At 37.8% G+C, this 22,640-nt stretch overlaps 1 protein-coding gene across 2 annotated transcripts in view; it reads left to right on the forward strand.

Annotated features, from left to right (window-relative positions):
- EPDR1 (ependymin related 1) overlaps positions 1 to 22,391 on the forward strand; it is a 30,133-nt gene extending 7,742 nt beyond the window's left edge. The window contains exons 2-4 of one of the 2 annotated variants that reach the window (XM_028525763.2): positions 19,408 to 19,616; positions 20,778 to 20,970; positions 21,916 to 22,391. In XM_028525763.2, the coding sequence (XP_028381564.1) occupies positions 19,408 to 19,616; positions 20,778 to 20,970; position 21,916 (403 nt within the window). In that variant the 3' untranslated portion in view covers positions 21,917 to 22,391. Of the gene's footprint in view, positions 1 to 19,407; positions 19,617 to 20,777 lie in introns of both variants that reach the window. The other variant, XM_028525762.2, reaches the window with a different exon arrangement.
- The last annotated feature ends 249 nt before the right edge of the window (positions 22,392 to 22,640 follow it).

Below are 22,640 nucleotides of genomic sequence, written 5' to 3' on the forward strand. Positions count from 1 at the left end.
ATTCAGATTTTGGCAGTAGTTCTTTTTATGTTCTTTACAGCAAAAGGATACAGTTTATATTCAAGCATTGCATTTAGGTGTGTGTATTTTTGGTCTCTTTCTGTCTGGAGCAGTTTCTCATTCTTTCTTGCACTTCAGTACTTTTGAAGATTACAGTACATTTTTTTTGTAGAATGTTCCTCAATTTGTGTTTATCTGCAATTTCCTTATAATTAATTAGATTCAAGTTATTCACCTATGGCAGGAATATCACAGAGGTAATACTTTATTCTTTATGCACCCTAATGTTTACTTTGATTAACTGCTGTTTGGAAGATTTCCTCAATGTGAAGTGACATTTTGTTATTTTGTAAATAGTATTTTGGAGGGAGATGTTTTGAAACTATGTATATATTCCATTCTTTCAATTTATCCATTTATTTATATCAACATGGACTCAAGGCTTGTCAATGTATACATTTCATTTGCTCTCATTGTTTATTTGATGTTCACACTGTTCCATATTTGGCCAGTGGAAGCTTCTTCAAGTTGGCTTCTGTGTTCATTTGATATGCTTCTCTTAGTCTTTGAGGATTTCCTTGTTTTCAGCAACCACAAGATATTCCAAGATCACCTGTACTTTCCCCGCCATAGTCCTGGAATAACCCATTTCTCAAGAAGCTCTAGTTACTTTTACTGGAGAATAATATTTGGAAGCCAAGATCTCTGCTGTAGTTATGATCTTGGCTCTTGGGTGGGGCTGCTCCCAGGCTCTCTCAGTAGACAAAGCAAGGGGATATAGGTTTAAACACCAACCCCCCTACATAGTCGCTTACTCACACATTTACATCTACATTTATTTCTAAGCTTCCAATTCTAGTTCATAGAGGTGTTTATACCAATACCACTAATTCTAATCTACCACTGCATGGTATATTGTAGTCATCTCCAGTTCATTTTTGTAACTCCCTGCTCAGAGGAAATTGGTTCCCATTATTCAGATGTGGTAGGTAACCAATCAGGCACTGCTATGATATTTCTTCCTTGCATGGATGTCTTTCTGACTGTGCTTGGGCTCTGCAAACCAGGCCAGGCCATGTGGATGCCTGCCTTCTTTGGCACTATTTAAGGGCTCTTATTTGTTTAATGAGAGGAATGGGGAGATCATGTTATTTTTTTATGTTTGTTTCCCTCTGGATCTCTCAGGGTAATAGCATTGTAAATTCTCAGAATGTGTCTCTGTGGCTGAGGTAAATTAGTATGAAGTGCCCAATAAATTATTTGATCACAAACCCTGTTTTGCATGAATTGGGCTTTCATTTTATGAAAACATGATTTCCAGAATTTCAGAAGAATGACTCCTTTTGATTTTACTTCTTCTAGATCCTTAATGGCTGGAGACAGCCTTTTTTATTAGATCAGAAGTTTGACTGCTTGTGGTCTTTTGATCCTTGAAAAATAAACCAATACTGAGTTACAATACTGACTTTTTCTTCAAGAATAAGATTTTCTTGGAAGCATGTAGAGTTTGCTTTTAGAATCTTAATTCGGTGGGTCTGTTGACTATGGATTTCAGAAGATTGATGTTGGATGATGTGGAGGGGAAGCAGACAGTGAAGAACAAGAAGTTTCAAGGAAGATAAGCCCGGGAAAGTGAAAGGATTGACATAACATAACAACATAAAGACTAACATAAATAGAAGCTGGGGAAGTCACCATACTGCTCCAAAAACATATTTACTTTTCTCCATTAATCTTGAGCTCTTTCTTCCTGATTCTGACCTCAAAGATGATGGTTAGGGGCAAAGTGCCCAAAGATCTGAATATATTCCACTAATTAGTGGTTTGTTTTTCCTGGAGTAAATGCAATAGTCTTATATTTCCCCAATTCCAGTAAAAATCTTCTATTTACCCTTTTTATAATTTCTTTTATTTCACCCATCTTTAAAGAAGAAAATATTTTTTCTCTTGATCCTACTAGTTGAACCCCCATTTTCTCATTATATTGAAAGCAAATCTCATGCCAACTCCAATTTCTTTCCTCCCATGTTCACTTGAATCCTCTCCAAACTTTCACCATCTGAAACTGCTACAGTCAAGAGAAATGTTTTTCACATTACTAATCAACTGATATTTTATCAGTTCTTATTTTACAGTTCTTCCATCTTGATATACATTCTTCACGTGACTTTCAGGACACTACGCTCTTCTGATTTCCTCTTCTACCTCCTTTTTTTCTCATTCTCAGTCTCCTTTGTTCTTCCTCCTCTCCTCTAGGACCATTAATGGTAGAATGTCTCATGGCTCAGGCTTTCCAGCTCTTTGATTTTCTGTCTATACTCCTCTCTGTTGATCTTGTCCAGGTCATGGCTTTAAATGCTGCCTTTGCATGGAAAACTCCCACGTGAATATCTCCAGCCTATAGGTCTCTTCTGAATATGCTTTGTTGAGTTCTTCACTTGGATCTCTAGTAGTCATCTCAAACTCAACATGTGCAAAACTAATGGTTCTCCATAAACAAATAAACAAACAAAAGTTCTTTCTCTTGATTTTTTTTTTTATCTCAGCCAATAGCAACTCCAGTTGCTTAGGATCAACCCTTGGAGTCATTGTCGATTTCTTCTTCTCCCCTTGCCACAAGTAATCCATAAATAAATCCTATTGATTCTAATTTAAGTATAGATCCAAAATCTTTATGAAAACACAACTTTACTATAATCTTGGCCCAAAACTTCATTATTCTCGCCTGTATTTATTGCAATAGCCTCTTCATGAGTTCCCCAACTTTTGCCATTGCCCCTTTTGGTCTCAGCACAGGATCTCAAGTGATTCTGCTAAAAAATGTTTTATCATGTCACTTGTATGCTCAAGAATCTCCAGTGCCTTGCCATCTCCCAGAGTAAATGGCCTTACAATGACCTGACCGTACTGTGGGATCAGCTCCTCCATCCCCTCCATACCTTGTCTATGACCTCATCACTCCATTGTCTATCCATTATTACATCATCAGCTCACTCACTTTAGCCCATGGCCTCAGCATGCTTCTGACCCTTTTGCACTGTGTTATTGCTCCCCCTGCCCAGAAAGCCTTTTTACTAAAAAGCTGCATGGCCACCTTCCAAGTAAGACTGTCTTTCTTTTCCACATTCTTATACACCCCACCTTACTCCCCTATATGTTCAAGATTCTTAACCACCATCTAGCATAATATTTAATACTTTTTAAGTTTTTCCTCAAAACATTCTGCAAACTCACCCATACCAACTAGTTTATTTCTATCATCTTTCAACTCCTGACTCCTCCTCCTTTAGTTTTCATTGTCATCTCCTCAAAGGGGACTTCTGTGACCATTCCACAAACCTGTCCCTACAAGCCACTATACAGCACACCTCATTCTGCTTTTCTCAGGACACTCTCACTGTGTAACATTGTCTTATCATTTTAATTGTCTGGTGCTTATTGTCCATCTGTCCTCCCTAAAGTGAGGGGAAGATGTTATCAACCTGGTTAACAGCAATTCCCTAGAACCTAGAGGTGCTTGGCACACAAGAAGTCTCAATAAATGTATGTTAAATGAATAAATGCTATTTTTATGGCTTTTGGGTTACTAACATTATACATGTTTGTGGTGAAAAATTTAGATAACACAGAAGAGCAACATAAAGAGATTAAAAATTGCTCATAATCTTGTTATCCAGGTTTAGCAACTTTGGTAAATGTGCTTCTGGATTTTTTCTTATTTGTATATATACAATTTTAAAATTAAAATAAAAACACGCTATGCAGTTTTTTATTTAACAAAATATTGTGTGTATTTCTCATGCCACTAAGTAATCTTTAACAGAATCATTGTTAGTGACTGTGGTATTCTAGCTAATGGATGGAACATTGTTTCTTTAAGCAGTACCTTATTATGGGACAATTATCTTTCTTTATCCTCAATTTTTCACCAGTATAAACAACTGCATGTATAATCTTGTGTAATATATGTGTACCATTTAAAAATATATTTTGGATAAATTCCTAGATAAAAAATGATAGAAAAGGGATTTGCACATTTAAAAATTTTGATGATTTTGCCCTTCAAGAAAGTTGTTCCAATTGACATTTCAATTGGCAAAGTATGAGTGTTTGTGTTTCCCATGCCTATAAGGAGTCTAACTCTTAGTGATTTCTAACATGATAAGAAACAGAAGAGCAAATTGATGTACCCATAGTGATGTCACACTTCCTTGTCGTGATTCCTACTCTAATGTGAATGCCTTTAGTATTTCAGTTAGGTCTCCTACAACGTTACTCTATCATGCTCAGTAAATATTTTTATGAGCTATTTTATGAAGAATTTATTCTAATCAGGAAGGATATTAAACTTTAGCAACCTAGTGATTTTAACTAATAGATCACTTTACATTAAACCATCTTTGCATTCCTGAAATAAATTCTAATTTATCAGTATGTATAATATTTTAGTACTTTGCTTGATTTGATTTGCTATTATTTTTCTTAAGACTTCTTTTTAATCCATAGCCACAACTTAGCTTGATCTGTAGTCTTTATTTTTATGCTTTATATATTTTAATATGAGGTTTTTCATATTTTTTGTAAAAACATTGGCAAGCTTTCTATATTTCTTTATGCTCTAAAGCCTTGAGGTTGGAAAATACTAATTCATAAAACCATTTGGACTCAATTTCTTTTGAAAAAATATCTTTGATTTATTTTTAAGTTCAAAGATCAAAGATGTAAGATATCATTAGGTCATTTTAAGGATTTTCCCCCTCTCTGGTTATTGGTCCACTTAACTTCCTGTTTCATTCTGAGTCATTTTTGATTACCAGTATTTACATTTTTCTATGAAATCTTCCATTTCATCCAGATTCTATTCATTATGTTTGTACATAACTTGTAAACAACTCCACCTTGTCTATTGATACCTGTTTCTTCTCAATTACATTTTAATAATACACCAATGGATTTATACAATGGTTTTATGGTGTATTATTCATTTATATTTTATATCATATAGCTCCTTTATTAAGAATAATTTTTGACATCAAATTACACCATATACCCATATTTTTAAAAGTTTCTAAGCAGAGTTGTAATGGATCCCTCCCTTGGAGGGCATCTCACAACTTCCGAAAATGGATCCCATGTGTTCTTGTCATGTATGAGCCTCTCCCTAGCTGTTCTCTTATCAAACACTGTTCCAAATGTCTCTCTTGCTCCTCAATTTAAGTTTTGGGGAATTTCCCCCAATGTGGGCATTGAAAGTTTTCCAAATGTCAGTGGTTTTCTTCAGAAGCCATGTTCTTTTCCTCTTTTCTTGGTTCCTCTTTGGGCTGAGAGGCTATCTGAAAAATCAGACCCCCTAACAGGTGCTTAGGTTGCTCTCAGACCCTCCAAAGAAAGAAGAAGCTCTCAGGACAGATGGCCTCCAAACAGAAGGTAGCTGCCCCTGGAAAACTCTTTGCAGAGAGGCTCTGGAGGAAGTGGGGAGGCCAATGCAGCAAATGTGCAGAAAGTACAAGAGGATGGAAGCTGTAATTTCAGGAGAAACAGGACAATGGACCAGTGGACAAATCTATCAGCCCACACTCAGCAAAAGATGCTGAGGAGAGAATCTACCCAGGATTTGATATCCATTGAAATACCACATCATGAACACAGAACACAGGTGCTGTGTTCTGTTGAGGTTCATATGTTTCCTCTAGATGTGGGAGTCCTCTTTCTTTGAATTGAGTCTCTACTTGTCCCCTTTATCACATACTCTGTATTTTGGACAATGATTCTCCTCCTGACCCACCTCCAGGTGTTGTCTGTCTTACCCATGTGACCCCAGAGGGGCCACTTTTGTGAGGTGTCAGTTATTTTTAAGGAGTTAGAGAATGAAGCTTGGAAATCTGCTTTTCTGATGCCAGGATACAGATTTGCTGTGGTCGTGGTGGTTGTTTTCATAAAGGACATGTATTTATTTCTATATCACTAGGTATGTTGAAAAGAACTTAAAGTGTTTGGATGGTTTCTGTTCTTTTATCATGCAGTTCAAACCTCTAAAAGGTCAACTTCTTTGCCAGTTGAAAGACAGTTAAATTTTTCTAATGTGTATATTTGTACAAACGTATAAGTAACTTTACCACAAGGTCTACTATTAAAAAAGGAACATTTATTATTTTACACAATTTATTTGTCACTGTAATTTATACTAATATTCTTGTTTACCTTGCCTGAATCCTTTGTTTTGATTCATGTTTCAGTTAACTAGAAAATATATTCAATTAATTTTCTTCAGACAGAATACTTTCAGAGACTTTGAATGTTTGAGAACATCTACTTACTGCTGTCTTAGATAATGATGATTTGAGGAGTACGCAATTCATTAGGTAAAAATCATGTTTCTGCTTAAAAATTTTTATGGCATTTAGAGATCTAGAAGAGAACTCTGATTTTAAAGTAATTTTGGTTTAGTGTTAATAATTTTTCCTGCCCAAGTTTTTGTAGGTTGTTTCCATTATCTTTGAACTTTATTAATTAATATTTCCAGGTTATGTATGGCTGTAGGGAAATTTTATCTACTGTTTCTGGAGGTTTAATATTCTGTCTTCTCTCTTTGTTCCTTGCAATATTTCTCTACTTACATGTATTGGTTCTCTTACATCTGTCCCCCAAATTTCTTATCTTTTCATTAACCTTTCATCACTTTATGTTTTTGTCTTAGCTCTGGTATACCTTCTAATTCACTGCTGCTGTTTTTGTTTCCTGTAGCCAGTACACTGCCTCTCCTGCATTTTCTATTTTGATAAATCATGTTTTTCACTAGAAAGGTATTCTTGTGGTCACACATTATTCCTTTTATGTAGCATAAAATACTGCATAAATGCAGAATTATCCCAAGTCCCAGTGAATGTAAAAAATAACATTTATATTTTAATTTCATTAATTGTTAGCTGGAAGGGTGTGTGTATATGTGTTTGTATTTCAACATGGATAGAACTGATATATTTCTACTGAAAAGCATAGTGCTGGCTCTATAAACATGACTATTCTAGTACCCTCCCAACCTGTTTAATACCCCTTGACATGTAATTCTAGAAATCATTATGTACCAGAGCAATAGGGATATCTCAGTATTAATGAGGCTGTTTCTTTTAGTGATAGTGGAAAGAAAAGTTATGTTGACCTGTCTCATGAGAAGTTTTTTATTATGTTTCATAGGATGAAAGAATTTATGCCTACACATTGCCAATATCCATCCAGATACATTTTGGGGGAAATTTTATTTCAATTTCTTGAGCAGTTTTCCTCTTTTGAACTAGAATCCAAGTAGTACAGATCCATCACTTACACGTTCTTAAATTGCACACATAATCGCACTTTGATTTTACTTTTCCTAGGGCTGCATTCTCAAGCAATTTAACTTTCCTTTTGTCGTATTTGGTTGGCATCAGCCTGCACAATGAGTTTGTGTCTAACACAGCAATTTCAAAATAACGTTTTTCTTTTATGTCTCATAATCACTGCAGGGTGTAACTCTGTCTTGCTTTACACCAGAACGGCAAGTGGCCGCAGCTCAATTCTTCCTGCTAAGAGTCAGAGAGCCGGCATGCATTACTAATCTATTATGTTGCATATTAAACAAATCCAAACTTTGTCCAATTTCTTTTATAAAAGCCAAAGTCCTTTTGTAATCACAATATAGTATTTGTCCATTCTCTTTTCTGTAATTTAATATACCTTGGGTAGTCAAGAAATTTTACATGGACAGGAAGAATCATTCTTTCCCCTTGTGGAAGGAGAGAAGGAGCATGGTGTTAATGCATTAGAATGAGGCTCATTGGAGATCAGATCTTTGGTTAAATCTTGGCACAAATATTTGCTATTAAGATATGCTCTGAGCTTCATATTTTCTCATTTGTTAAAAAAAGGAGAAGAAAGTTAATAACATGTCAGTCAGCTGAATTTTCCAGTCTTAAGACTATTTTTCTTCTTTGGTTGTTGTTTGCTTTTTTTTTTTTTTTTCTGACTATACTAATTCAGGTTTTGTTTTGTTTTGTTTTCTGACTATATTAATTCTTGGCTGTAAAGGCAGTGGCTGTTCAGAATTTTCTGTGCCCAGCTTAGATTCTGGTGTTTTGGATTCTAACATTAGCCAAATTCTTGGGCCCTGTTCATTCTGGAAGCGAAGACTCTCATAGACTTGTAAACTTATTGCAAGGAACCCTATAGATAATACCTTGTAAAGCAGTGGTTTTTACTTATTTCATTTCAGGTGTTTCAGTTGCAGTAAATCTATCAGAGGTTTAAACTATGAGGATATTTGGTTTCATCAAGGCCCAATGTTCTTCTCCATTCACCTACTCTGACATTCTTAGAATGTTGGCTTTTAGTTGCAAGATGGCATACTGACTTGTTGCCTCATTGTTTAACGGTAGCTGCTGCCACTCCAAGCACATGTTCTTACCCAATTATGTTCAAAGACAAGAAATTAATGAAGAGGAATAGGACAGAGACTCTCCTCTTTTTGTTTCTTTTTTTTTTGCACTGAAATTTTTAAACTTTAATTTTTTAAATTCAATTTATTAAGGTAACATTGGTTAATAATATTATTTAATGTTCAGGTGTACAATTTCATAATACATCTGTACACTCCATTGTGTTCACCATTCAAAGTCTAGTCTCCTTTAATCACCATGTATTTGACACCCTTTACCCTTTTTGTCCTCCCTCTACTTCCCTTCACTATTCTATGAGTTTGTCTATTTTGATTGTTCTTTTGTTGATTTCTGTTTTGTATCCTATATATGAATGGAATTATACAGTTCTTATCCCTTTATGTCTGACTTATTTCACTTAGCAAGATCCATACTTGTTGTCACTAATTGCAATGTTTTATTGCTTATGACCAAATAGTATTCCATTGTATATGTGTGCCACATCTTTATTTTCCTTTTCTTTTGAAAGAAGAGAAATGTCCAGAGAATTTCCTCTCCCCACATGTGATCATGTTGCTTTTAGGTTTCCAGTGCCAGAATGATCTATACCCCTAGCTCCAAAGGAGACTAAGAAAATGAGTGTATGAGCATACTTTCTCAGCATCTATATTAAGAAGCCAGCAAGAGAGAAGGGGTGGGAATGCCTGCTGGTCTTCTATAAAAGGATCTACTATAGCATTCAGAAATGTTCTCTCCTTACTTCTCCATTTCACCTGGATGAGTTAACCTTTCTTTGTTACATACTAGATCAAGTGTTAAGTACACAAGTTAATGAAGTAGTTTCTTTATTAAACATTATAGTAAATACTGTTATAACCAGGCTTTCCTACAAAGCTGTACATCCTTGTATTTATATAACAGTTTTATAACCATTATCTCAAATCATCTTTATAATAATGCTATGACCTTCAAAATTTTAGTCTCTCTTTACATATGATAAATAGATTAAAACTATGATCATACAACTCATCAGTGGTTGACTGGGAACCTTGATTCTTTGACCTAAGCTTCTTTACAGTGCTTTTCACATTATAAACCTTAACCTGAAGTAGGAAAACTACACATAAAAGTTTTCTCACTGACTTCTGGTCAAGATGGAGGTGTAGCTTAATGTGGTACTAGCATCCCCGCACAACCACACCAGAATTACATTGAAAGTACAGAACAACCATCATTCAGAACCACCAGAAATCTAGTCAAATGGAAGTCCTACTAGGGATTTAAACAAGAAGCTACCTTGAGACTGGTAGGAGGGATGGGCACATGGAACTGGCTGATAAAAACTGAAAGGGTTATCTCAGCTACAGAGGTGCCCCCCTGAGGAGTGAGGAGCCCCAGTCCCATACCAAGTCCCTTAGCCTAAGGCTCTAGCACCAGAAATAGAGGTCCTCATAACTTTGGGCTGTAAAAACCAGTGTAGATTGTGCTTCAGTGGGACAGAGGGCTTCTGGAATTCCAGGCAGTTCCTCTTAAAGGGCCCATGTATGAAGGTACACAGACTCACTCCCTCTGAGTTCCAGTGCTGGGGCAGTAGCTCAAAAGGCACCAAGGACATGTGGAGAGGAACTGAATTGTCTGACATCAGATTGAGAATTGGGGGTAAGATTTTAGCCATACAGAAATGCTGCCAGAGGCCATTGTTCCTTTTCTGAGACCCCACCCACAGTGCTAGCAGGCAGGCATCATATCTGAGTACCCATCTATCTGGCTCACACTCTTTGTGAGCTACAAACACTGGTGATTACCTGAAACCCTGCTATACCCAACTGGCTGGCTCATCCAAGCTGTGCTCAGTCGCTTTTTTATATGAATGGCATATCTTGGCTCATGCTTCATACTACCCTAAAATATCCAAAACAAGCACCATCTGGCCTCAGGATGTCCCATACCCCTTGCTAAGTAGCTCTAGGACTGGCACTAGTAGCAGCCAGCCTTGTTTGTCATCTTGGCCTCACCTGGGCACCTCCAATACCAGCATAAGCAGCAGCCATATGAAAATTGCTTTGTAGCTCATGCCAGGTGACCCTGGATAAAACACAGGCAGCAGCTGACCTTGGCCTGCACCTTCTGGGTGGCCCCAGAGCCACTGCACCCAGTGGAAAGCTTTAGAACACATTGGTGTATCACTACCTAACCACCTCTACAGTGACATAGGTTGGACTCAGCATTCACCAGAGCCCTGCTGAAGTAAGTCCTACTCTGTGGCAGGGGGCGGGGGGTGGTGGTACTGCACAGCTGATCCTCCATAGTAGTTTCAGCCAGCTCTTACAGCCAATTGGCCTGGGGGTAAATCTCTCCCACTGATGTGTCAACAGCAATCTGGGCTCAAGTACAACAGGAGAGTGTACACAATCCATGGGTGTGGGGTACACCTGGAGAAGCCAGCTTGGGTGATCAGGGAGGCTCTGCCCCTGGACCCTACAGAACACCTACCACATAAGGCCACTCTGCCAAGCCAGGAAGTTGTAGCAGCTTTACCTAATACATAGAAACAAACACAGGGAAGCTGCCAAAATGAGGAGACAAAGAAACATGACCCAAATGAAAGAACAGAACAGGATTCAAAAAAAACAAACATGTCCCATATGAAAGAATAGAACAAAACTCCAGAAAAACAAATGCACAAGCAATCCATTAGATGCAGAGTTCAAAACACTGCTCAGTGAACTTAGTGAGAATATCAACAGCATAAAAAGGACATGGAAGCCATAAAAAAAGAGCCAGAAATGAAGGATATACTAACTGAAATGAAGAATTTTTTAATCCTCATCTGAGGACATGCTTATTGATTTTGTGTTTATAGAGAGGGAAAGGAAGAAAAAAAGAGGGAAAGAAGCACTGATGCAAGAAACAGCCTCTCATATGTACCTTGACCTCAGACCAAACCTGCAACCTAGGCATGTGCTCTGACTGGGAATCAAACCTGTGACCTTTTGGTTTATGGGATGATGCTCCAACCAACTGAACCTCACCACCAGAGTTGAAATGAAGAGTAACTAATCAAAGAAGAGTAGATGAAGCCAAGAATCAAATCAGTGGCTTTAATGTAAGGAAGCAAAAAAGACCCATTAAAACAGCAAAAAGAAAAAAGAATCCAAACAAATGAGGTTAGTATAAGGGTTGCCCCCTCTGGGACAACATCAAGCACACCAACATTTGTGGTATAGAGGTGCCAGAAAGAGAACAGAGACAGCAAGGAACTGAAAACCTATGTGAAAAAATAATGATGGAAAAATACCCTAATCTGGTGAAGGAGGTAGGCATACAAGTCCAGGAAGCACAGAGAGCCCCAAACAAGATAAACCCCAAAAGGCCCACATTGAGACATATCATAATTAAAACTCAAAGGTGAAATGCAAAGAGAGAACTTTAAAAACAGTAAAAGAAGAGCAGGTAGTTTTCTACATGGGAGCTCTTATGACACTGTCAGCTGATTTCTTAACAGAAACTTTGCAAGCCAGAGGGATTGGCAAAAAATGTTCAAAGTGCTGAAAAGCAAGGACCAACAACCTACATTACTCTACGTAGCAAAGCTATCATTTAGAGTTGAAACACAGATAAAGACCTTCCCAGATAAGAAAAACTAAAGGAGTTTATCATCACCAGACCAGTATTACATTAAATTTTAAAGGGTCTTCTTTAAGAAAAGGAAGGAGAAGGAGAAGTAAGGTGGAGAAGAAGAAGAAGAAGAAGAAAGATAAAAAATGTGAATATAAATAATAAAATGCCGATAAATATATATCTTCCAAAAATTGAATCTAAAAAACAAAATAAACAAGCAGAACAGATGCAGATTCATAGATACAGAAAACACTTTGATGGTTGCCAGATGGGAGGGGGTTGGTAGGATAGTGAAAAAGGTGAAAGGATTAAGGCATACAATTGGTTGTCACAGAACAGTCATGGGGATGTAAAGTACAACATAGAGAATATGGTAAATAATATTCTGTGTATGTAACTATGTATGGTGTCAAATGAGTATGGGAATTATTGGGATAATCACTTAGTAAGTTATATAATGTCAAATTACTTGGGTGTACACCTGAAACTAATATAATATTGTATATCAACTGTAATTGAAAGAAAAAAAATAATTTAAATTAAAAAAAAGTTTTTGTTTTATCATAGTAAGGTAAACTTTTAGATTTCTGGCCAAGATGGAGGGGTAGGTAGATATACTTTGCCTTCTTGCACAACCAAAAAAAGGACAACAACAAATTTAAAAATGAAAAATAATCAGAATTACCAGAAAATTGAGCTGTATGGAAGTACGACAACCAATGAGTTAAAGAAGAAACATTCATCCTGAATGGTAGGATGAGTGGAGATGGGAAGATGGGGCAGAGAGGACTTGAAGCAAGGTAGTGGCTGGAGAACCAGGGCGGGCGAGGTGGCAACTGGTGGGGTGTGTGGTTCCACATATGCGTGCAGATAAACTGGGAGGAAAAACTGGGGAACAAGACCACATAAACCAGAGTTGCAGCAAGGAGAGATAAAGCCTCAAAACTTCTGACTGAAAAATACCTGTGGAGGTTGAGGCAGCAGGAGAAACTCCCAGCCTCACAGGAGAGTTCATTGGAAAGACCAATTGGTCCTAGAACATACACAAACCCACCCACCCAGGAATCAGCACCAAAAGGGCCCAATCTACTTGTTTGTAGTGGAGGAAGTGACTGAAAGTTGGCCAAGAGCTGAACAAGCAGCATTGTTCCTTCTCTGATCTCTCCTCCACATACAGTGCCACAACACAGCAATGTGGGTTGTACTGCCCTGCCCAATACCTAAGTTTCCACCCCTTACTATGCAACAGGAGCACCGAGACAAAAAATGGCCCAAATGAAAGAACTGATCAAAGCTCCAGAAAAAATACAGCTAAGCAATGAAGAGACAGCCAACCTGTATGATGCAGAGTTCAAAACACTGGTAATGAGGATGCTTACAGAAATGGTTGAGTATGGTCACAAAATGGAGGAAAAAGTGAAGGCTATGCCAAGTGGAATAAAGGAAAATGTATAGGGAACCAACAGTGAAGAGAAGGAAACTGGGATTCAAATCAATGGTTTGGAGCAGAAGGAAGAAGTAAACATTCAACCAGAGCAGAATGAAGAAACAAGAATTCAAAAAACAATTGGTAGACTTAGGAACCTCTGTGACAACTTTAAATGTTCCAACATCTGAATTATAGGGGTGCCAGAAGGATAAGAGAAGAGCAAGAAATCAAACACTTATTTGAAAACATAATGAAGGAGAGATTTCCTAATCTGGCAAAGGAAACAGACTTGCAGGAAGTCCAGGAAGCTCAGAGGGTCCCCAAAAGGTTGGACCCAAGGTAGCACACACCAAGGCACATCACAATTATGTTACCCAAGATTAAAGATAAGAAGAGAATCTTAAAAGCAGTAAGGGAAAAGGAGACAGTCACGTACAAAGGAATTCCCATTAGACTATCAGCTGATCTCTCAAAAGAAACCTTGCAGGCAAGAAGAGGCTGGAAAGAAGTATTGCAAGTCATGAAAGGCAAGGACCTACATGCAAGATTACTCTATTCGGCAAAGCTATCATTTAGAATGGGAGGGCAGATAAAGTGCTTTCCAATAAGGTCAAGTTAAAGGAGTTCATCATCATCAAGCCCTTATTATATGAAATGTTAAAGGGACTTATCTAAGAAAATAAGATAAAAAATACAAACAGTAAAATGACAACAAACAACTGTCAACAACTGAACCTAAAAAGAACAAAACAAATACAAAAATGAACTAAGCAAACAACTAGAACAGGAACAGTTTCACAGAAATGGAGATCATGTGGAGGGTTATCAGCAGGGAGGGGGTAAAGAGAGAATCGGGGGAAAGGTACAGGGAATAAGAAACATAAATGATAGGTACAAAATAGACAGGGGGAGGTTAAGAACAGTATGGGAAATGGAGAAGCCAAAGAATTTATGTATGTGACCCACGGACATGAACTAAGGTGGGGGAATGATTGTGGGAGGGCGGTACAGGGCAGAGGGGAATAAAGGGTTAAAAAAATGGGACAACTCTAATAGCATAATCAATAAAATATATTTAAAAACTTTTATGTAATGGGTGGAAATTAATGAAGCTGTACATTCAGTTAAAAATTACAACGTGCTTTTTTTGGGAGGAGGGACAGTATTATCTTTTTTTAAAGATTTTATTTATTTATTTTTAGAGAGGGAAGGGAAGGAGAAAAAGAGAGAGAGAGAGAGAGAGAGAGAGAGAGAGAGAGAGAGAGAGAGAGAGAGAGAGAAAGAGAAACATCAATGTGTGCTTGCTGGGGGCCGTGGCCTGCAACCTAGGCATGTGCCCTGACTGGGAATCGTACCTGCGATGCCTGGTTCGCAGCCCATGCTCAATCCACTGAGCTATGCCAGCCAGGGCAGGGGATGGCATTATCTTATAAAATACATAATGGGAATTTCCTTTGACCCAACAATATCAGTCTATAAATTTTCCATTTTGTTGTAAATACAGGCAGAAGGGTTTATCTCCCATTTTTAGTCAGCATTGTTAATGGTGTTAATATTAACAAATTGCGGAAATAATTTAATCTCATATATTTCTCATGTAGATGAGAAATGTGCATTTAGTAAAATTCTTATAAAGCAATCTCATTTATGAAAATTAAAAAAATCATTGATTAATAATTTCCAAATGCCAAACTGAATCTAGCAGCACATAAAAATAGAAAAGAATACATTATGACCTAGTGAGGCTTTGTTCAGGAATGCAAGGATAATTTAATTTTAAGGAATCCAAAAACATTTATGAAAATAAACATGTGATCATCACTTAGTTTCCAGAAATCCAGTTGATGAAATTAAGCAAACATTTCTGATACAAAGTATTCAGTAGCAATTGATGGATACTTCCTTAATATGATACCATCTGTACAGTTCTTACTTTACTTAGTATTGGAACCAAAGCCTCTTTCCCTACTAAACCCAGGAAGGAGGCAACAATGTGCATTATCTCTATTTTTTTTTTGATATTGTGTTGGATTTATTGGCCAATATAATCAGAGAGATAAAATAATTAGAGGTGCAAAAGTTATAAAAGAAGAGATAAAAAACTATCTCTGCCATTGAATGCAGCATATTTGGAAAACATAAAAGACTTAAAACATAAAACATTCAAATAATAACATATTTAGTAAGGTAGCAGTATATACAATTAATGTGAAAAATTAGTATTCTTAATATATAGAAACAATAATCTGCTAGAAACTACAGTGGAAAAGATTTTATTTAAAACAGTATCAGCAGTAACAAAAGGCAAACAGGAATAAATTTAAAGAAGATGTACAAAGTCTATACAGAAAAAATTAAACACTCCTGAAATATACAAAGAGACAAAATAATATTTGAAAACATTGAAAGATTTTTTGGGGGTGTAGGATGATTCAACGTTGTAAAGATATCCATACTTTCTACATTAATATATAAATTTAACTCAATTCCTCTTCCCAAAAATGTAAAAATGGTTAGGTTTTGGGGGAGTTAAGTAAGTGGTAGGGCCCTCCTGGAACTGTATTTACAGTGGCGTCTGGCCAGCAAGGAGGAATTTACATGCTGTTGGTGAACCAGGGCTGGCCTGCCTGCCTTTCCCTCCACATCCATTCCAGCACCTCACCTTGCTTGATTGCACCCCAGGGGCATAGTTTGTGACAGCTTACTTCATTTCAGAGCCAGGCTTTGATCTCTCCTCCCAGAATCCAGTTTCTGTTGAAGTTGGTCGGTTCTTTGGGTCTACGGTTATTACCCACACAGCATCCTAGGCTGATGATTCATTTCAACCCTGGCTGACCTCTGCATTTTGACCTTGTGGCTCTGTTGGGTTCCAGGCGCTGTATCCTTTTGGCAATGAAGAACCTGAAGCTTAATTGTGCATATGTTCACATAAACATACAAGCCACTACAGCATCATAAAAATCTTTTCCAAAACTCTCTGCAGAGTAGTACTCACATTTATATACACGTGTATTTTGTAAAACAAATTTTACTGTTCTATTTTGTTTCTAATTAAGTGAATATTTTCTGTCTTACTTAAGATACTCTTGACATAGCTCAATATCAGACCATGCACTCATTAAAACATTTTTTATTTTGAAAACAGAAAAGAACAGAGAACAGTATAACAAACACCTGTGTTCAGACCACCCAGAATTAACAAATGTTAACATTTTATAATGATTGTTTCAAGTCTAGAATTCTCATTTTAAAATTAAATTGTACTTTTTGGTATAGGCAGAGCTGGCCTCAGGAAAACAGTAAAGTTGGCCATTCTGCTCCTGCTGTCACCTTCCCTTCCCTGTCAGGTGACCACCCCGGTGTTGGTGGCCCTTGGTTCTGCAGCAGGCCATGCCATGCCTCTCCCAGAACAGCTGTACTGGTAGCTGTTACCCAGGACTCTGGATGGAACAGTGGAATCCTCAACTATATTATAAATGAGTCCTGCTTATGAGTCACACAAAAAGTTCCAAGCAGAAAAAGGAAAGTTTATTAGAGCAAAGGAAACATATAACTTTTTTACAAGGGTATCTCTAGGCACTGGGCCCCAGAAAAGAAATGCATGTAGGAACTGAACAACTGTTGGAATCCCAGCTTGCTCTGTGCTTCTCTCTGCTTCATTCTTTGCTCTTATTCAGTTCACTTGTTGGGAAATAGCCTCCCATGACTTCTGTGTTTACATATGATGTATCCAGTCACATGAGACGGACTGGCAAAACTTCTGTTAACATACCACATGTCTGAGGGAGTGCAACTGATTGTCCTGCCTAGGTCAGGTGTCCATCTCTTGTTGAGCAAGATCTGCTGAGTTTGACCAAGTCATGTATGCAGACTTGGCTATCGGGACCTCACTTCTGTGATCTTGGATTTAGGGGCTGCAGGCTATTCTCAAGAAGGAACCTCCCCTCCTGAACATGACTGTACATCTTCCAAGGGACAATCATGGCAATTTGAGAAGCACTTGACTGGAGTGTCAGCAAAAGCTAGAAATGACTCTCTTCACTAAACACCTTAAATTTAGAAAGCACAGGAGGATGACACTGATGATGAAGAGAAGAATAACAAAGACCACCCCTGAGGGCAAAAAATACAGGCATTTTGTAGGGGCCTGCTGTCATTAAAAGGACCATGGAACAGAATTTGTGTGGGCAGAAAAATTCCCATGTTTACAAATGGACTATGCTCTGAAGTTGATGTTGTTTTTGTATTCCTTCCATGAATGTTTAGACCCTGAAGTGCCAGGAGCCTAACAAGAATACAGTGACATGAGAAAACAGTGACAGCCCAACCCCAAACTCCTCCGAAGGGCTTATAGTTTGATGTGAACCCTGGGTGTGTTATAAGAGGCTGACTCCATTTTTGAGCAATGTGGCATAAAATGAACACTACCTTTCCTGTCTACATGCACTCTCACTTCTAAAGGGCTGTGCTTGAGTTTTACCCTTGTACACCATTTCAAATATTTTCTGTAATAAGCAGGATAGATATATTTAAATATATAAAATGAGGTCACGTATATATTTCTATAATAGCTCTTACAAAACAGAAGCCCTAATACTATTTTAACCACATAGATAGTGATCATTTATAATACTTTTTCCTGAAGAAAGTAATTTTTGTGCTCAGACTTGGAATGGTGAGCAGGTATCCTTCATGAAGGCTGTGAAGTGGAGTTACTTGCTCATGAAAAGCCACTTTTCTAGGCTCTGCCACCCTCAGGTGCTGCAAATTTCACTTTTTGAGGTCAGGGCTGCATCCTCATGCTGCTCAACCAGCAGCGTGGCCTGAGTTTTATATTGACAGTCAAACACGTAGAAACTCCATTGGCATATGATTTCCTTTATGTGGAATTTGAAAAACAAAATAACTAAACAAGGAGAATAGAAACAGACTCATAGATACAGATAACATTTTGATGGTTACCAGATAAGAGTAGGGTTGGAGTATGGGTGAAAAAGTACAAATTGCTAGTTACAGAATAGTCATGGTGATGTAAAGTACAGTGTAGGGAATATAGTCAATAATATATGTATGGTGTCAGATGGGTGTGAGATTTATCAGGATGATCGCTTAATAAGTTATATAATATCTAATCACTAGGTTGTATACCTGAAACTAATATAATATTGTATGTCAACTACAATTAAAAATAAAAAATCATTTAAAGTAAAAAAAAAAAAAGAAACTCAGTGGGCTTCACTCCAGATTGCTTAGATTTAAAAATGACACAGTATGGTTGACAACACAGTATGTAAGATGATCACAGGTGGTCTGCTGATTCCTGGCACAGCCTGGGAGTAGGGAGTGCCCAGGGCTGTGAGAGAGGAGGCAGAGAGCATGCAGACAATCTGCACAGAAAGCCATTCATTTTTGGGTCCCCTCAGCTTTTGTCCTTGCTTATCTAAGCCTCATGCCAGTATGTGAAGTGTGTCCATTCTCATTGCTGCTGTATCTCCTCACCAAAGTCCTTTCTTTATTCATGACTGACAGTCTAGACAATGGGGCTGAGGTGCCTGGTCTATCAGTGTGTTCTTGTCATTATACATTCAGTAAATGTAATTCTTTGACTTAGTGCTATAAGGAGAGCTCAACCAAGCCAATGATCAAATCTTCCTGTATCTGTGTTTAAAGAGGTCACGAATATCTGTTAATCTATGGTCAGGTCTTCTTCATGTTTGTATCCTAAACACAGAGTCTGGCATATGGTGCTTGGTAAGTAATTGTCTAGCGAATATTCAGTTGTGGGCTCTGTACTCATATGTCTTGTGTTTATAAGTAAATGATTACCTACAAGCTATTTTCTGTTGTAGGAGTAATTTATATCAAAAGCTTTTGGCCTTTGTGCTGATAAAATCCATGATGATTATCATGTAAAGTCCTGAACTATTCTCTTTTACTGTCTTCCAGATTATTTGAATATATTTTGCTCTATAAAGAAGGAGTGATGTTTCAGATTGAACAAGCCACCAAGCAGTGCTCCAAGATCACACTGACAGACCCCTGGGATCCTCTTAACATTCCTCAGAACTCCACCTTTGAGGATCAGTACTCCATAGGGGGGCCCCAGGAGCAGATCACTGTCCAGGAGTGGTCCGACAGAAAGTCGGCTAGATCATGTAAGTGTTCAAAAAATATGAGATGGTTGCATCTCAGAAAGCATCATGGGAAAAAATATTTAAGCCTATTAAAGAAAGTAGTAGTTAGGGAAATTTATAAGCATAATCGAATTGTTTAATCCTCATTGACAGCCCCACTGACATCCCCACATATACTCTGCTAGCAGAACTGGGAACTAAGCATCATATTTGAAATACCTCAGCCTTCTAGCACCACCTGTACCTTTCTGCCACATTAGTCTTATGGACTTGGCCTTGACTCTGACATTTAATGATCTCCATCACCCCACCTCCCTGGACCAGTGACATGGAAGGTGTTTATCTAAGGCACACATTAGAATTGAGTGCCTTCTTTTCCTTCCTCACATCACTTCCTAATGTTACACTAACCAGATTTACTGCCATTATTTTTAGTGTCTGCTTTTATACACAGATGTGAAGCTCTTCTCTGTTCTGTTGCCAATACCCTACCCCAAGACTGTGTCAAAACACAGGCCTTTATGCTGTGGGAAATAATATGGCAGCTCGCAAAAAAAACAAAAAAGCATGGAATTACCATATGACCCAGTAATCCCACTTCTGACCATATGCCCAAAAGAATTAAAAGCAAGGACTCAGATATTTGAACATTTATGTCTATAGCAGAATTATTCATAATCACCAGAAACAGAAACAACCCAGGTGTCCATCAGCAGATGAATAAGTAAACAAAATGTGGTATATTCATATAATGGAATATTACTCAGCCTTAAGAAGAAGGAAATTCTGACACATGCTACAACATGGATGAACCTTGAGGGCATTATGCTAAGTGAACTAAACCAGTCACTAAAGGACAAACACCGTATAAGTCCATTGATATGAAGTACCGAGTAGTCAAGTTCATAGAGACAGAAAGAAAATGGCAGTTGCCAGGGGCTAGGAGGAGGGGGAATGGGGAGTTAGCATTTAATGGGCATAAAGTTTCAACTAGGGAAGATGAAAAAATTTTGGAGAGGGTGGTGGTGATGGTAACACAACAATGTGAATGTACTTAGTGCCGTTGAACTGTACTTAAAAATGGTTAAAATGTTAAATTTTATGTATAATTTACCAAAATTAAAAATACAGGTATTTTGCCTGTTTTATATATTAAAGTGTCAACTTCCCTTCCTCCTATAGATGAAACCTGGATTGGCATTTATACAGTCAAGGATTGTTATCCTGTCCAGGAAACCTTCACCAAAAATTACAGTGTGGTACTGTCCACACGTTTTTTCGACATACAGCTGGGCATTGCGGACCCTGCGGTGTTTATTCCCCCAAGTACATGTCAGACAGCCCGGCTGGAGAGGATGAGTGAGGACTGCTCTTGGTAAGCCTGAGAATGCAGGAATGACAGCATTGGACATCAGACACTGGTGGCCTTAGTTCAAAACAGATTTGAGACTTGAGAGATGAGAATCGTCTTTGAAGATATACATTGATTTTTTTTTGTACATATGATGTTAACTACTCAACCTATGTTTACAAGAGAGAATAGGATGGAGACGCTGTGGTAATGTGAACTGGAGAAATGAATATGGGGACTTGGGTAGCCTGTCTGGGTGCGGTGCTTTCTACGTGCTCAGTGTCTAGGAAATGCAGCATCTTATGTGGGGCTGAGAGCGGGAGTAGTTTGCCTTGAGAGAGAAGAATGTTTTATTACCGACATTACTGAGAACCATCAGATTCCTGGCACATGGTGATAATAACAAGCAGAACAGTTTTGGTTAGTTTTACTATTAATTTTTAAGTACTCTGCGGATAATGACCCCTTTATTGTCTCCATCAAGGAATTGACTGGTCTCACTGCCCCCCAACCCATGCTCCCTAGGCTACTGAAAGAGCGGTGCCTTAAAATCCCATCCAACCTTAAGTTTATGGCATGAGCCAGTTGATATAAACGTTTTGGGAGGAAATGAAATGCTATAATACAAAGTAATTATTCCTCTAAAGGGATATTTTAAACAAGAGAGTTTGAAAATCTTGATGTCTATCACTGGGTAAGCATGAGCCATGTCTGTTTCCTTTTTTCAATCAAGTGTATTTATACTTGTGCTGAATCATCACATACTTGTCAGGTGACCCACAGAGACATGTAGTGTTCTAAAAATAGAATTGAACCAGGAACAGGAAGACTATTGTCTCCAAAATCCAGGACTAACATTTCCCTGTACAGTAATGCTTTTGGCTAACTAAATGCTCCATGCTTTTTCTCATCTTGGCCTTGCTTGGGTACAACCTCTTTGTCTACTTGATTTCTCCTCATCCTTTGTAGATCAGCTCACACAAGACCTTCAGAGAACTTCTTCCAAGCCTGGATCAGGTGCACCTTGCAACTGAAGCATGCTGTTTTCGGCTGTGTGTTAATTTCCTGCTTACTGGACACTATCACACACTTGCTTGGCTAGGAGCTCCTTCAGTATAGGAACTGTGCTGTTTACTTTTATATGCCCAGCACCAAGTAAGTGCCTGGCACATGGTGAATGCCCTAAAAATTAGTCCAGTGGAAAATGCCAGCCTCTCTAGTTTTTAGTTTCCTCGCCTGTTAATGGGGTTCAGTTTGCTGATCTATACGGACACTCCCAGTAATAAAATTAATTATTCTATAATATTCTATTATTGTATTTCTCCAGCCTATCTATTTACTATCTCTTACCAGGAGAAATGTGTGACACCTATGTTATGCTGAAAACAATCTGTATTACCCACTGTTTATATTATTTCAATAAACAAATTTAATTGTATTTCAAAGTGTTCTTTGATATATTTGCTTTTGTAATAAATATAAATTATCTTGGTTATAAGGGAGTTAAAAGTATTTAGTGAATAAAGTTCTTTATGTGATCTAAACCAAGTTCATTATCCCTTCTTGCTCTTCTGCTTAAATTCCAGTTGCCTGGGTCAGAAGCATTAGAGTCATTCTTGACCCATTTTTCTACTTTAGTTCTCACAATCAGTGTCCTGAGTCCTATCAAAATAGGTCTTAGAGCTGCTGCCTCT

Source organism: Phyllostomus discolor, chromosome 10 (assembly GCF_004126475.2).
Source record: "Phyllostomus discolor isolate MPI-MPIP mPhyDis1 chromosome 10, mPhyDis1.pri.v3, whole genome shotgun sequence".
Classification (NCBI taxonomy): domain Eukaryota; kingdom Metazoa; phylum Chordata; class Mammalia; order Chiroptera; family Phyllostomidae; genus Phyllostomus; species Phyllostomus discolor.